The sequence below is a fragment of the Ooceraea biroi genome, chromosome 5, assembly GCF_003672135.1.
Source record: "Ooceraea biroi isolate clonal line C1 chromosome 5, Obir_v5.4, whole genome shotgun sequence".
NCBI classification, from domain to species: domain Eukaryota; kingdom Metazoa; phylum Arthropoda; class Insecta; order Hymenoptera; family Formicidae; genus Ooceraea; species Ooceraea biroi.
In genome coordinates this window covers 16,616,789-16,633,084 of record NC_039510.1, presented here as the reverse complement: position 1 = coordinate 16,633,084, position 16,296 = coordinate 16,616,789, and the positions used below count along the sequence as shown (strand labels likewise).

The window sequence follows — 16,296 nt, the reverse complement described above, 5'->3', positions numbered from 1 at the left end:
TGTGCGTCTCCGCGGCGCGTCGCGCGGAGACATTGTATGTACTCGCGAGCGTTGCACCAACGCCCCTGGATCTGCAAGGTGCAAATTTATTCGCGATTCGACACTTCGCGGCTGCCGAACATTTTGTCCGGATAACTTTTCGGAGCCCGTTATCACTGGATCAAAGCTGCCGTGTATTTATGTTAACAGCATTTAATGCGAATGTTCAGTGATACATTGTTCCGCATACTGCGTACTCTTAGGTTTCCTCCTATCTGGGTTGCGCCTTTTTCGCTGTGTGTCTTTTGTTTCCCCGTTTATAAGGATTTTATAAATTAATTGTAAGGGAACATGCTAATATTATGTCAAGATACTTTGTGGAGACATCTAAGTTAAAGTCTGTGAAAATATGGCTACTTTATCATATTACGGCGATTACGTGATACAATACGATATCTCAATAGTTTTTGAAGTACCGATAATCGGCGTTGGGCGTTAACGCAAAAGTATTATTCGCAGCTTACGTTGCATGCTCGCTGATGAGTGGCGAGCCGCGGCCATTGTAATTTCCGCGCGTGGGGCACAACTGCGTAAGAAACTGTGACCCCAACCTCGTTTTTTTATAATAGTGATTCTACGTCCCGTCGCGGGACCCCCCGCGGTATTCGTCCCGCAATTGGTCCGGTCCCGCAACAATGGCCTCTCCTCGGCCAGTCCTTCGCGTTCTCCGATGCCGATGAAGCTTACGAAGAAAATCGAGAACCCTGCCGTGCAATTCTGTGTCTCGCGAACCAATCGCGAAGGCCCTTGCGTTTCAAAGCTGGCGCTTTTTCCACGTTTTGTTCCGCCTTCGAGTCGTTGAGCAATGGCCGGACGTGATTTCTCGCGTCGCCTTTTGTCTCGCCTCGGCCTAGTCTTTCTGACCATTACGTCGTTCCCTTATGCCACCCATTATCGCCTCGTTAAAGCAAATATCCGACCTGGCCCGGCGACCCGAAAATCGCGTTCGACAGTGTCATTTCCCTTTCCGGTGTTCGACGAAATGCTTCTTGCGTTTCCAAATATTTCTTACGTCTAACGGGTCTGCAGCGATTAATTTTTACACCTCGAAACACTTTATTAGAAAGCGTAAAAAATAATTTAGAAAAATTCAATTTAGAAAATTCAAGATATTACTCTGTAATATCTGATTGACGAATCCTGACGACGCGTTGCCCAAAAGAGAGTTTCGAAACAAGAATCAGAATGCATCTCTATTCGTTGGTGACATCACAAGTCGCTAATTTTCTCGCATTTCAAGACCTAATATAAGACTGAAGAAATTCAGGAGAATATAATGTTGGAGAAATATCTTATGCTTATCAGTTACAACTGCAGACTGAATTTAAGATCAAGAGTCGCTCGACGCCGAACAACCCCAGCGCGTTGTTTCCTTATGGCGACCTTATAGCCGCGGAAATGTTGAGAGTGCACAGACAGTTTCGGAGGAACTCGGTTGGTTCTCAGACACTTCCTCGATAAATACCATTTCCTCAAGGTTCTCGCTAACGTGACCGGGAGGCAACGAACTTGCCGCCACAGGTATCGAAACCCACGCCTCGCATGAAAAGTAATCTTCAAGGACGCGCCATTATGCGGGGATCCTTTTTCTTCCCTTTTAATTACGTGCTTCCGGCACGGCGCTCCGCAGCGGCTTCGCGAGTGTTCCCATTAAGAAGCGGGAAAGTAGCTCTCCGGTAGAAGTTTCTGCGGGGCCAACGCTCGCCGTGGGGTCGAAAGGCGCGAGAGGAGAGCACATAACTAGATCCAACCTCGAACTCGACACGACGAGTCCAAGGGAATATCTATAAAAGCACGACGTTCCTCCCTATTCCCCTGAACTTGGTCTCCAACGCGTTGTATTTATAGAAACCGCGCGAGCCGTCGCGTATACGCACCACGTGGTTTACATACGCGCGCCGGTCGTCGAGGATTAGATTATAACGGGCCATGAGAGGATGGAGGTGCCCGAAGCAGCCAGCATGAGAGAGAGAAAGAGAAAGAGAGGGAGAGAGCGTGCACATGCTTCGACACATGATATAAATTACGGCTGCTTAATGTGTTATCAAAAAAATCTGGTGAATTGTGGTCGATCCTGTGCAACACATGTAAATATTTCCCAAGTTCTCTTGTAATTTTTTATAGCTCGAAACCCCAGTAATAATTAATTAATCGGTTAATTAATAATAATCGGTTCTCAAAATAATACTTTTTAAGGAATATTCCACACAATGATTTTACTCAATCGGCAATTATTGACACCAGAAAATAAGCAATCATTAATTAAATATGCATCATTCATTTAGAAATTGATTCGGTTTCACCACTTTCACGATGGAAACAAGTCGAAATAGTGATAATCTGCAAAATCATCGTGGAGAAAAAGCAGATCAATAATCCTAATTAGATTTGTCTCACAGATTCGCTTATTGACCGTTCAGGTCAAGTTTCCGTCCCTTCCCACATGAAGGGAGATACATCCAAGTGACCCTCGTCACCTGCGAGGTGTTGTCGGTGATTGTCCAGAAAGGGAGACCAGCCACCTTACGCTTTCCAAGTGGAAGAAGGCGCGTCGAAGTGACCCTTGGTCAGGTAGCCGGTGGAGAATCGGTCCATCCCTTCCTCCCTGCTTACCGACAAGTGAACGAGCGACAAAGCATGTAATAATACCAGAAGATTATCGTTCCGAAAGGTGTTCGCACCTCGGAAGGAGGGTCTCGGACAATAGTGGACAATGGACCAGGAAACTGACACCGCAAACAACATAAATTTTCCTCGTAGCGCCTCCTCGGTCGCTCGGACAGTCTCGACTTACCGAGACAGGCACCTCTACGCCCTTCTCTTTTTTTTACAAGTGCAACTGGATGCTGACCCCGATGCTTTTCTTCGGGGCGACGGTCTCTCCCTGGGCCGACCACCATGGGCGCGCTTGTAAATCCATTATTTTGAATAAGAGTCGCAATGGCCCGGTCCTCTTCAAAGTCTATTTTGCCCCCGTTGAAAATCGCTATTTGTGGGAACAAAATATTTTCGCTTCGGACGATATTAAGACGATGTATAGGGCTTCATCTATATAATAATAATATAATATTATAATCTATATTATATTATTATTGTCTATATAATATTATTATTGTCTTTTTCTTTCGGTCTTTTAAAGACATTTTCGAAATTGCTTTTCCTCCTGCAACGGCAATGTTGGAAGAGCTTTGATGTTCTTCTTGTGTATCACGACGTTTTTAATTACCAGACGAGTTTCAAGATTCCAAGAGAAATTCTGTTCTTTTTTTTATTTCACACGATGTGCATGATGATATAGTGTCGATGCGAAAAAGGATAACCAAGGCCTAGCCGATACATCGTGCGTTACTAGATTTCCCAGTGATTTCACAATGCTTCGAGATATCGATCGTATTCTTTCGTTTGCTATTTACATTCGCATTCATCGTGAGAAGGCGGCTGTTCGCTTCGCGGTTTCGCGATCTTAACCCCTTTTTAAGGGTGGGTGCACCATGGAGGCCAATAAGCCGGGTCGACGAGTCTCGCGAACGAACCAGACGACATCGTATTTCAGCCGAAATTGCCCACCAGCAGATTGGATGGACGATATACAGCCCCGTTGTTGCCGAGTTCGGCAAAGACGTGGAGAAACCGTATCGACATCGTCTGTCCTGTGGCGGTAGCAGGATTGAAGGAGAGTCCGATGAGTAATTAATGTCTGCCTCGTGTAATCTGTTCCATTTTCCCCCTTAACTTCTTTGGCGTTTCGTATCAGAAAGGTACTTTTCTGCTTTGTTCTGCACTGTTTCATTCTTTCCAAGTTTCTTTTTGATATATTCAATCGTAACTAGTGTAGCGCGAACTAGTCGAGTTTGCTTTATGAAACGTTGGGCGAGCGGCTTACTGTTTTATTAATTCTTGTATTTATTAGTATCAGCGATTTCGATTTTCTCTTTTTCTGAAGTAACCGCAAGTGGAGCTCATTAAAAATATTAAAATATTAATTAAATATCAATATCTTTTCTTATTTAATTTTATATTTTTCATTTTTAACTTTATATTATTCTTATGTGGAAAACTGTGAATTTTCATATTCATAAATGGAAAGAAAATCATTAAACTTTCTTTCTAAGTTTGACCATTTTCATTATTTTCTCAATTTTCTCAATCTATTGTAATACAAAATTGCTAAGACTTTTTCCAAATAATTATGTTTGAAAAAAATTGCTTTTCTTTTTTTAGATAGGGAAAGGGCTAGCTAGAGCATGTTAATATTTACTAACGAGCATCAATACTATATCCGACAGGAATGATCGTGGTGTCATCTCAATGTCCATGAACTGATCGATTTCTGAAATATGCTGAATTATTAATTAAAACATATTAATGAGAATATCGTATACATTAATTTCAAATAACATTATCACACATCAGTTACTGTATCAGTATACTGCAATGAATCAATATTTATACGAGTAATGCCTTTATTTGATTTTTCCTCATTAGGTGAGCATACGTTATGTGCCAATTAAATTGTATGTTCATTAAATGCAATAAATCCCTCAGCATTGAATATTATTTCCATCTGAAAACGCCAATTCAATCAATGTATGATACTAAAATTCTCATGCGAGTACCAATAACACTATCAAGACATTGCGTTCGGCTCGATCACATTAACTGAACAATTACATTTGTTACTTTGTTGCAAATAAATATTGCATTCTCTCTCCCCTCCGCTGCACGCGTCTTTGCCGCAAAGGAAGTACTTTTTAGCTAGCATCATCGTGCATGAAGAATCGAACGTCCCTTTGCCTTACCTGGTCGCGTGCTGGACCGAAGGGCGAAGGCGAGGGGGAGGGAAAAGGACGGAAGAGAGGGGTCATGAGGAGGAGAGACGGAGGAAAGGGTTCGCCACGCGCCCGACACCCTAAAGGTTAATCTAGGAAATCAAATCAAAGCGGTTTTTTGGCCGAGCAGTCGCAGAGCGACGTGCGAGAGGAGGGAACGGATCCCCGAAGGAGGACGGGAGGGTGACAGGAGGGTGAGGAGACACGAGGAGAGGAGAAGGGCTTCCGACGGGCCGCATCAAAGACAATATTCAACGCGCACGCGGTACGCAAAAGGCGCATATGCCGCGCACGTGCCGGCGGGGGGAGGCAAAGCTTTAGCGCTTTGTTTGCTAAATAACATCCTCGAGAGCATCTCGGTACTAGATACAGGGCGCGCAAGAAACCCTCTCGCGGGTCAGCGGGCGTAATTGCGCGCTCGTTAACCTTTGCCGCGCCATGTTTAACTCGATGGGTGATCGCCAGCCAAGGAAAAACACGTGGCCCCATAAATGCGAATATAATAAGCGTATTAACTCCTGCGCGCGCGTTGTCAAACGCCTATTCCGCTGCGTACTAATAGATTTAAATAAATAAAGGTATCTAGAGGAAGAGATCATATGCAATGATCAGACAAGAGGAGAGTTCCTCTTCCTCTTAACTCGCGCGAAACTGACTTTAATTTGGAATCATTCTTCGAGTGATGGAACAATAATTCAGTGGAAATTATGTTGGGAATTATCGATGCTATTTTATGGAAGTAGTGATTAACGTCTGCAGGAAAATATAGCTATGGAATAGTGTTGCAACGCAACAGAAAAATGCACGCTCACACATTAGCATCCGAACAATTGTGCGATAATTGGCGTTCACACGCAGACCGCAAGCGCAGATGGACAACGTGCGCGGTCAGTTTAATGGCCTTTCGACGGTGAATGATTATGCGAGCTGGTCAGTTAATTGATCATTCGGTCTTTAAAGGCTAACACTTGATGGCTTATTGCGCTGTTGCGATCCGGATTATGCGGAATACCTATAGCGAGTCTATTGACTGACACTGCATACGGTTATCACACACGCACGCACATATACACACGTGGCAAAGACAAAACGCACATGATGAATGATTTACGGTATTAGATTGCAGTCACGTCCCCTGATTCAGAATTTGCGAAAGATGAAGACGGCCTTAACATTTCCTCATGCGGCGTCGACAGTCATCTATATATATATATATATATATATATATATATATAATTTTGTATGCAAAAGTACGTCGAGTCCGATAACGTCGCTGGCGTTTAAGAAATGTCACGAAGGCAAATATATGATATATATAAAGCTCTATACGTTATCACCATGCGTGACGCGTAACATTCGCGATATTAATGAAGGTTCTGCCAATGAAGCGTAAGCGCCAGGCACACATTCCTCCACACTAAGGCACACCAAGACGAGATCATGTCCGCGGTCATGAAGCTCGATAAATTGAAAGGTTTCATACACCGCAGCCGTCCGCGCGTCAGTTACAAACTTAAATCTACTGCGAGAACGGAAATATTCATTTTTCGCTATTTTGCGCGGTGATTTGCTCGATCATCTTATCGGACTTTGCGTTACATTCTGTCAACAATTTCCGCTGTACCTTATTCCAGAATCAGGACCGGCGATGGACGACACGGCAGCGTCCTGTGCGAGAATGCAGTCGGGAGTGTCGGATGACCAGATAGCTCGTAAACTTGTCGCTTTTGCATAACGCGTGATTATGAATGCGAAAGTGATCGCAGATAGTACGAATGCGTTTGTCAGTTCGACGTGCGCGAGCAAACGCGCGATCTATTTAGCGTATTTATGTGTACGTGGGATGCAACACAGAATTGCAGGTAGACAGGTGTAATCGAGGCATAAGCAGGCGGTGTATACCTCGCTCTGTGAAGGAGAATAATTCCCGACACGAATTGCAATCACGAATTTAAAGCCGCGGCTACTTGGGGCGAACTTAACGCGACGGCTCATCGCCGCGATGCCGTTTTAATTGCCGGCGATTAAATAGGTGAATCCCGGGAGTCTTTTCCGCTAATCGATCGAGTCAGTCACGTTTCTTCTGATCGTCATTCCAGAAAATCGAGAATGCTACTTGACGCCGGCGAGAACTCACCTTGACGAGAACGATGGATGACGGATGGTACCATTCGCGTCATCGGATTCATTTGTATCGGATAAGCTGCGGTGAAGCTAAACGAAACGTCGTTTTGTGAAACCAAGCACATTCCGCGTCATTGCTGCATCCGTGTTCAAGACACCGTCAGCTTGGTGTCGTCTGTGGGAAGAATGAGAAACCCCCAGAGTCCTCAGTCGAGAGATCATCTTCCAAAGATAAATTTTGCAAATCAGAAAAATCGATTTCGGAGTTTAGCCTGACATGCGTCGTGAAAACCGCCACCCCGATTGGGTTTAATAGACTTGTCTTCCGACACCGGCGATGTCTCTGGTCGATTCCCCCTCAAGACGGCAAATACGCAAACTCGCGAATTTGCGTTGTTGTCCACATTGTCGTCTTTCTCTCCCTAATCGCAAGGATCGATCGTCGCCATGCGTTAGTGTTGGTTCCGTTCGTGCCGGAAGCCACGACCCGGCGCAGCACGTCCTCCATCGTCACTCGCGGATCGACGTTGTTCATCGATCTTTCGATCGCCACGCTACCCCGCGACGAGATTAAACCGGTCAAAGCGATCAGGGTGCGAGGGGGATAATCGGTGCCGAGAAATATTCCGGTATCTTTTCGCGGCGGCGTCATCGCGCGAACTAAAGAATATCGCAGTTGTAATTAAGAAAACGGAGCCGCCGCCGCCGCTGCCGCCACCGCCGCCGTCGCCGGCGTCGCCGCCGTACCGTGGGGGTGCCTTGCGGGTGTCGCGGGGGCGGGTGTTGCCGATGGGGGGGTAGCAGCCGCGGGGGTGGAAAAGTCTCTGAAAAACGCGCGCATGACAATGCCGCCCTTCCTAGCCCACCCCGCGCCTTCCACCGCGCCGCCACCTTCGCCATCTCCTCTTCCTCCTCTTTCCGCTGCTGCTGCTGCTTCACCTTCGCCTCCTCCTTCTATCTGCCTCCTTCTCCACCACCTTCGCCGCCTCCACTCTCCTCGTCTGGTGGGGGCTGTCGCAGACTAATTAAAAATTCAACCGACGACGAGTTACCCGAAGACGTTGGCCTTCCATCCCTCTTTTTCCTCTTTCACTCTCGTTTGGTCTCTTCTTTTCCCCCTAGTTCATTCACGCACACACACACTTTCTCTTTCTCCTTGTACCCCTGTCCATTCCGTCCCTTTTCCTCTCTCTCTCTCTCTCCCTCTTTCTCCCGCACTTAACTTTCTCGCGGCGTTCGTAGCTTTTTTACCTTCCCTCCGTCGTCGGCCACGCGACCGCCGATCCTTTTCACTTTTTTTCGTTGCGCCACGCCACGAGCGACCGCGCGCTCACTTCATCGACAGGTTGCCCTCTTCATCGAGACGCGAGTCCGCCGAGGAAGGAAACGGAGTTAATTACCGGATCGCGACCGGAATACGAACTCGATGCGGAAAACTCGCGTTATGATTACTGCGCTCGATTTTTTTTCCGCAGAAAGCGCCGCTCGCCAAGAAATTAATCGCGCTGGGAGGGTTGATCTCGGAGTTTGCTCTTTCACCTCCACTCTTTCTTTATTTGTTTGACCTATACATTGTCATAGCGTAAGACAATGACGGGCGATGTCGGTGGAATTGGGACGAGTAAAATGATTAGAATCAAAATTGTGCTGGACTTTGCGTGATTCGATTGAAAACGATTTACAGCGATCCGATCACGAATCGCCGTAGGAGGATTTGCGGGCCGTCGATGAGAGCGCCAAGAGTTTCTCGTTACAAATGGCATAGATTCGTTGACGGCGGTTAAACAACCGGGAAAGAAAGAGGAAGAGAGAGAAAGAGAGAAATTGTTTTTAATCGGCTCTCGAGGAAAATTTGAAATCGGGCTGCAGCGACTGATCGATTGGGTCTGCGAGTAATTACGCTTCTAATTAATAACTTTTAATAAATTAATAACTTGTCTTTGTTGATGTTAGATAAATATGAAAACCTTGCAAAAAGAGGCCACGAAAAATCAATATATGAAATTGAAATATTTATAATCAAAATGATATGATAAGTTGCATATGTATGATTAACATGCATAATGAAAGATTTTTAAAAGAGAAATGTCAAGGTATAAAAAATACAAAGCGTGTAAATTTTCGAGAAAAGACACTATTTTATAGATATGTCATTAATGCTCATACTTTGAATGTTTGATTACTGCAAATGTGACAGTAACATTTTTCATTTTTCACTGAAATGTTGCTTTCCGAACAATAATTACAATAATCGTATTTAATTTTACTTGCTCTAACTCTTCCAATTCTTTACATCCCTCTAATTTTTATCTTCGAGAGAATTAGTCGTTCAAATCATACTTAAAGTTAGTTAATGCTCGATGCAACCAATGATTGGGTAATTAATTGTTCTTGTAAACACTTACGGCATAATTGCGGCTTCGCATAATTGAATTTAATTATCATAAACATTCGCAAGCTATCTCATTTTGAAACCGGTCATACAAAGAGGGAATACCAGGAAAATATTATCAAATCTAATCTAATCGCACGATTAGGCGATGAAAAGCAACGCAACGGACACGTAAAGGCGGAAAACATCGTAGAGTATGCGCTCCTTCATGAAATAAAAATTCGTATGTCGTGACAATATCGTGACTTAATCGCGTAGGACAATAAACGTATTCACAAACACGGTAAATCAACGTCACATGACGTCAAATGCATCTGACGAATGATCCGCACTTAGCGCATACCGGATCGCAACGCGAGTCCTCGCATCTCATACCGTCGCTCGCGACGACAAGCGTTTTATTCCCATAAATTGAGTCTAAAGTATTTCGCAAAATGATCGATGATCTCGGACGCTTCTGACCGCGTCTGTCGTTCTCTTGCCGAAGACCACGTAGTGGGAATGTAAACACGAAAAAACGCAATTCAAATTCGCATCGGCCGACGGGCAAGCACGTTATTCTCAACGAGAATGCGATTTGTTGTCATCGTCACTCACCTTGCGCGATCCTAACCGCGGGCATTTTGATCCTCATGGTGGCGTTCGCAATCTTCGACTCTCGTCTCGCGTAGCACTATTTTCTTGAAGAAGAACGAGCCTCAGAGCTCCGAGTGACCAGGACGGAAAGGGGTTGTTGTTGTTATTGTTCTTCTTCTTCTTCTGGCTATTTGTATTGCCAGAATACCGGACCGAGGCTCACAGTTGTCGTCCTCCGAGCTTCCGGATCACAGCCGTGGAGACGAGATGAGGAAGGAGGAAGCGACGAGTGCACGTCGGTGGCAAAACAACAGGACAAAGACGCGCGCGATCCCGATCTCGGCCGTCGTCACGCTTCCGCCCTCCTCCCTCTCACCTCCGCTGCGCGTTTTCGCCCTCCGCGAGTGAGTCCATCAGATTTCCCGGTGTATCGAAGCACCACGCACGTCTCCTTTTCCCTTTCGAGGACACGCACCGTGTCCCGGCCGCCTCTACCGGCGATTCCGCGTGTTCTCCTCCCTCTGGATGCGTTATCCGGACACGTTTCACGCACCTGGACCACCGCGATCTCGACACTTCTTCGTCAACTAGCGTCGGTCCTCATGTTCCTCGCTGATCGCACTACCTCGCGACTGCACCGCGTTCACCACCGCGACAAGTACGCGCGACATGTGACACCCTGCGACTCTCCACGTATGAAGGTGTTGATGATGAACAAACAGGCTGATTGACTGACCGAGGGCGGTTAACTGACCGGAACGCTGTGTGCGGGACGTTTGCGTGCCGCGTCCGGCGGGAACGGTGGCACGTTCGCGATTGACAGCAGTCCCGGTGCGTCGTCGGTTCACCGCCGGCCGATCGCCTCCCGACGTCACCTTCGACACCGACGTTACACCGACACGCGGCAAGATCGGAGGCACTCGTATATCAAGAACGATCCTCTCCCCCGCGGTCAACGGAATTCACAGTCACACGAATCCCCGTGTCAAAGTACGCACGATATCCCCGACTGCAGGGGCTCGCTCTCCGTTTGCCGCCCTTGCTCACTCTTTCCCTCGCTCGCTCGCTCGCTGTCACTTTCAAGTCCCGCTGATGGTAGACAGAAAAACGGGAAAAAAGAAAAATATAAACAAGTCCAAAAGCGTCACGCGCCGCGAGTGTCCCGCCGTGTCGCGACGCGATGTTTCGCGCGGGTTCGATGAACCGGAGCTCCCAGACGGTCGTCGCGTCCGGCGGTATCCTCGGATCCTTCGATGTCCCTCTCTCTCCTTCTCTCTCTGTCTCTCCCTCTTCCTATCTTCGTTTTGTTTTTCTATTTTTAATTGCCGGCAGTCGGCGTGGTGCACCCACGGTCCCTGGACCACGCGCGATCACGTTGGCGCGACGTCAACGTGCGACAGCACCGCGTCTCCGTCGACGTACGGTCTCTCCGTGTTGTTGTCTGGTGCGGCCTAGTGACGGCGCGGGTGCTGGATGCCTGATGCCGGCGTGGACCAGAGCGACGACGGTCCAGCATGGGTCGTATCGCCGAGTGGACTGTGCCGGACTGTGCGCGTCTCTAGTCGTGCCGTGCGAGACCTGGTGTGTGTCGGGCACTGCGCTCACTTCGGACGCGCTCGGTTCGCCTCGGCGCCGGGGCCGGACACCCCACGCGCTCTCGGGGTAGTTTTCACCCCCCGTGGTGGGGGTAACGCTCCCTCTCTCTCTCCTTCTCTTTCTCCGTCTCTCTCTCTCCCTCCCTGCGTCGCGATGCCTTTCCGTATCCCACCGTTCTCCCTCCTTGTCTCTCTCTTTCTCTCTCCCTCTCTCCCTTCCACTCGCACATTCGCGACATGTACTGGAGCCACGCATACACGCCCGCACACTCGTCTCTCCTTGTCTGTCGTCCAACTCGGATCTGCTTGCCTCTCGCTCGCCGACACTAGCGTCGGCGTCGGTCGTCCTTGTCACGCGAGAGATAACCGTGGAGGAAGGGAGACACGACGTCTTTTCTCGCGGGCACCTCCAACACGACGGATAGTAGGGGAAAGGCGCGCTTTTTCCAAAACGCAACCCTTCCTCCGCGTCGCGGCGCGAACGCGGCGGATACGATTTTTCCGGCGTGTTCCAACGGACGCGGGGAACCAACGGTTCTGCATCCGGCGCGAGAAAACTCGCGCTGTACACAAAATGCTTGGGAGAGAGCGCAGAGCGTGTGTTAAACTAACATTTTCATCAATTTCATTCTTTTTTTCTTTTTATTTAAATATATTTACCTATTTCTGATAAATACACATTTGCATTTATTTCCAATCAATGCCTAATTAAATGTCTATCGAAATTTTCATGCAAATTGTTTGCAAATTTGGCAATATATCACCTTACAATGGTTTTACTCCCCCTCATCAGTACATGTGTATAAACATGCAGAAATACAGATAAAGAAATTTTTTAAAATCTGATTTGGTAAATGAGAGAAAGCGCAGGTTTTACGATGCCGGTGGGATTAATGCTGACCAGGCGTTTAAGTTACCGTGGTAATTCCCAAACGTATTAATGTTGTTTGGAACGATGCCAAGTTTTCATTGCTGATCGTTGCCGCATTCGTTACGCTGGCGATGAGTTTCTGTAGCAGAATTCCGTCGCGCGTGACAAATTGTTTCAAGTTACTTTTACTAACTACGAGAAACTTTTTGATAATTGTAAACCCAACTATATCCTATTAATGTGTATAAAAGAGAGAGAGAGAGAAAATTAATTTCTAGAAAAGGTAATGGATTTAAAAGTTTCATTATGCAAGCATCTGATATGTATTGACGGTTTACTTAAATAAATATTTCTTACTTTCTCTAAAAATGTATAATTCTACATAAATTTCATAATATAAATCCAATACAAATTAGGTATTCTGTTCTCACTTCACCTCTTGCATCATTATCATTTCATTACGGTTTCGTGTAACTGTAGGACAAAAAAAGCGTCTTCTCCCGGTGTGATAATGCTAAATGCATGGATCGCAGCCAAATTTACGGATTGATCGTACCAAGAGAACGATGCACGCTCGTCGTCTCTCGAACTCGCCGTAAACACATAGCGTCGAATCACAGAGAAAGCGGTGTACCTGCTCTCTCACATTAATTATTCCGCGACTAAAACCCCCTCATTCTACTTGTGGGATCGATATCCGCGACGCGGATCTTTCCACGTCGGGATTATTCGCCGGAGGATCTCGATCCTGCGACCGAGCGAACGGGATAAGGAGCGGAACCGGGAGATAGGAAGAGACAGAGCAGCGAAAAGAGGGGGATAAAGAAAGAGAGAGAGAGAGAGAAAGAGCAGAAGAGCGATGGAAAGAAAAGAGAGATGAGAACGTGGCGAAGAGCCTCGCATTATCCTAGATCCGAGACGTTCATCCGTCTACAAAGAGACGCGCTGGTCGCGATAGGAAGTTCGAAATTTCAAAGGAAGCTTGTACAGCTCTCGCGCCATACGTATACGCATCTCTGTGTATCTTACGTATTACGTATTACGTCGCGTGTCTCTCTTCCTCTCTCTTTCTATTTCTGTTTCTCTTTCTCTCTCTCATCTTCGGTCGCAGTGACGGACCACGAGATACGATGCGCCCTTTAATTTTCCAGTATAGAGTAATAGGGTATAGGGGCGGTCTCTCTTCTACTTTCCTCGAGTCGAGTGACGCAAGGGGAGCAAGAGGGGAAAAAAGAGCGCCGAAAATGCTTCCCAGGCCCCCGAAGCGGTCTGTCCTCGGCCTGTTCCTCGGGAAGGCGTCTCTGAAGTGACTTTTAACAATCTCTGAAAAAATTATCTGGTACGGGCCCCGAGCGTTTTGGGGCTCCTGGACAGTGTTTCATTTCGGGACCTGTCCGGCCGTATCTCGATTGGCCAATCTGAGAAAGGGCGAGAAAGATCCCGGGGAAGAGGCGAGCATTTAATCTATTTTTCGGTTAATATCGTGGATGCCATATTTAACTACTGTGACTGTTAATCAGCAGATATAATTAAGAAGTATTTAAATTTGACCGGAGAAATAGAGGCAGGGAGAAAGGATATAAAAATACATTTAGACGGAAAATCTCAATTTTAGAAAGTCTGACCGCAGACAAAAGTAGCTCTTTAATTATACACGAATAGTCCCATCAGATATTTTTGAAATCTTCCTCCCTCCCTCCCTCTCTCTCTCTCTCTCTCTCTCTCTCTCTCTTGCTTTCTCCTTTTCTCTCAAGCGAAAAGAGGTCAGAGACTTTTCAGAGTTGATAATTGTGGTAGCAAATTTTTCAATCCGACGAGTATCCGTTTTTCAAGAAGCATGATCAATGTGGCATCGCGATCACGTTTAATCGATATTAATCTCTCAGTGTTCGGGAGAACAGGTTACTATTACCGCGATTATCGAACGCATGTAGCACGGAAAGTAGCGAACATCTTCCCAGCAAAGGGCAATGGATGCGCGGCACGCGAATCAACGGTGCGAATTTAAACTCGACGAAATGTTTCGGGTCGAAGGTTAATCCGCTTCTTTTGTTAATGCTCATGAGAAACGAGCCTTCAAAAATCCACCGAAACATCAATTTCATCTCCTTTCATCTTTGATCGAGATCTTGCAAGAATCTCCTCATCCTCAAAAACATTATAAAATTTCTCACGTTGAAGAATCCACTGAATTTTCTTGAATCTGTAATCATCTGCTATCACAAGCGTGCGATCGTGTGCGCTAATTCATTGAGCTAATTCAATTGCGCAGACAGAGAAGCTGCTGAGATCGTCTCATTGAATGCGTCTCCGTAACCGAGCGAATCAACGAGTCCGGATCGAGCAAGGAAAGAAAGTTTTCGATGCGCAATTTAGCAGTGCCTTTCGCGGGCATCGTGCCGGGAGGACTAGCGCTCATTCATCCGATGCGCTCGCGAATTTATATGCAGCGCATCCAGTTTGTATATCTTATTTACGGCAGCGCTAGATAGATAGTATCGTCCGTTCGGAATGCATAAGTTATCAAGCGGTTTATTACGAGCACACACGCTAGGATACGCTTTGACTCGTCTTGCGCTGGCAGATGGAGAAAGAGAGAGAAGCGAGAACGAGCGAGGGAGAGTGAGCTCCAAGTGCACCTCGCACGTATCCTTAGGAAAGGCAGCGATCCGTTGACCCGTGTGAAACTCCCACATTCATTACCGTGGGGCCACTGTATTCCAGACGACCGCAAGTTCATAGAATTTTTCCGCGCTCTGTGTCTCAGGTCTCTCGCGTGTTTCTGCGATTCTTCTTCCTCGCGTATGCACACAGCGCGGTTCCTCAATAAGGCGCTTCTTCCGTGGCCTGTAAGAAAACGGATGGGGAAGAGGCAGTGATAGGAAGTCTAGTTTCGGAAGATGGGAGATCCTGGAAATTTCCTCGAGGAGATGGAGAGACGCTTAAAAGACTGTTAAAATTTTCTTTTTTCTTACATTCTTTCTTAGTCGTCTCAATTTGTCCGATTATGACATTTAAGTAAGAACTGAAATGTCACAAGTAATGTAACATTCTTCTATTATAGTAAATGCAGGAACATATTGATACATGATACTTTTATAAGGTTCTTTATAAATTTTATAAGGTTTTTATAAGATTTGGTCGATATTTAGATTCTTTGTTTTTTTGCGGAAATGAGCAATTCTTCATAGAGTTACATGTATATATCAGTCACCAAAAGCTGTAAGAGTTGTTAGTATCAATTACATGAATTTCCGCCACATTCTTTGGATTCGTTTATTCGCTGAAAAAAGATCACTCGCGTGCATATTCACATTCTATTATGTTTTCAAGCCATGTAGTCTAGGTCGATTTGGTCGTGTGAGAACACGTGTCCTCCGCACATCAGCACGTTCGTCTAGTTAAGTCAAACAATACAAAGAGACGGCGATAATGTGCTCGTCACGCGCCCGGCGAAGTGTGTCGCCGATACCGACCACTGGGTGATCCGCGATAGCACAAAGGGACGCAGTTGCGAGATGTGTCATTCATGCCTTTTCAGTCAGTTCTTCGCCGAGTTGCAAGTGTCCGCTTCGAACTGAATTTTCTTCACCTCTATCGCTCAGAGAGAATATGAAGGTTGCTCTTTGCACTTAATGCGATTTTTATCAGTCTCTCTCTCTCATTGCGAGAACAACATTCAAAACTCCGAACCTCTGCCGACTGCAACGATCATTACCCAAGTCGCATTTCCGACAGATGCAGTCGAATGCATCCTCCGGAACGAAGAAGCAAGACGTCGGGCGCGGACGCGAGAGGGACCCTTCGTGTCGCAGGGCGTTAATTTCGGACACCCGTTACAGGGAGACGAACCGTCCAAAGGGTGAAAAA

The 16,296-nt window shown here is 46.5% G+C and overlaps 1 protein-coding gene across 2 annotated transcripts in view; it reads right to left on the bottom strand.

Annotated features, from left to right (window-relative positions):
• The window catches only part of LOC105284892 (B-cell lymphoma/leukemia 11A), a 32,471-nt gene extending 20,913 nt beyond the window's left edge, over positions 1-11,558 (bottom strand). Inside the window, exon 1 of one of the 2 annotated variants that reach the window (XM_011348723.3) lies at positions 9,982-11,558. In XM_011348723.3, the coding sequence (XP_011347025.1) occupies positions 9,982-10,018 (37 nt within the window). In that variant the 5' untranslated portion in view covers positions 10,019-11,558. Of the gene's footprint in view, positions 1-7,005; positions 7,210-9,981 lie in introns of those variants that run through there. The other variant, XM_011348722.3, reaches the window with a different exon arrangement.
• Positions 11,559-16,296: the final 4,738 nt, after the last annotated feature.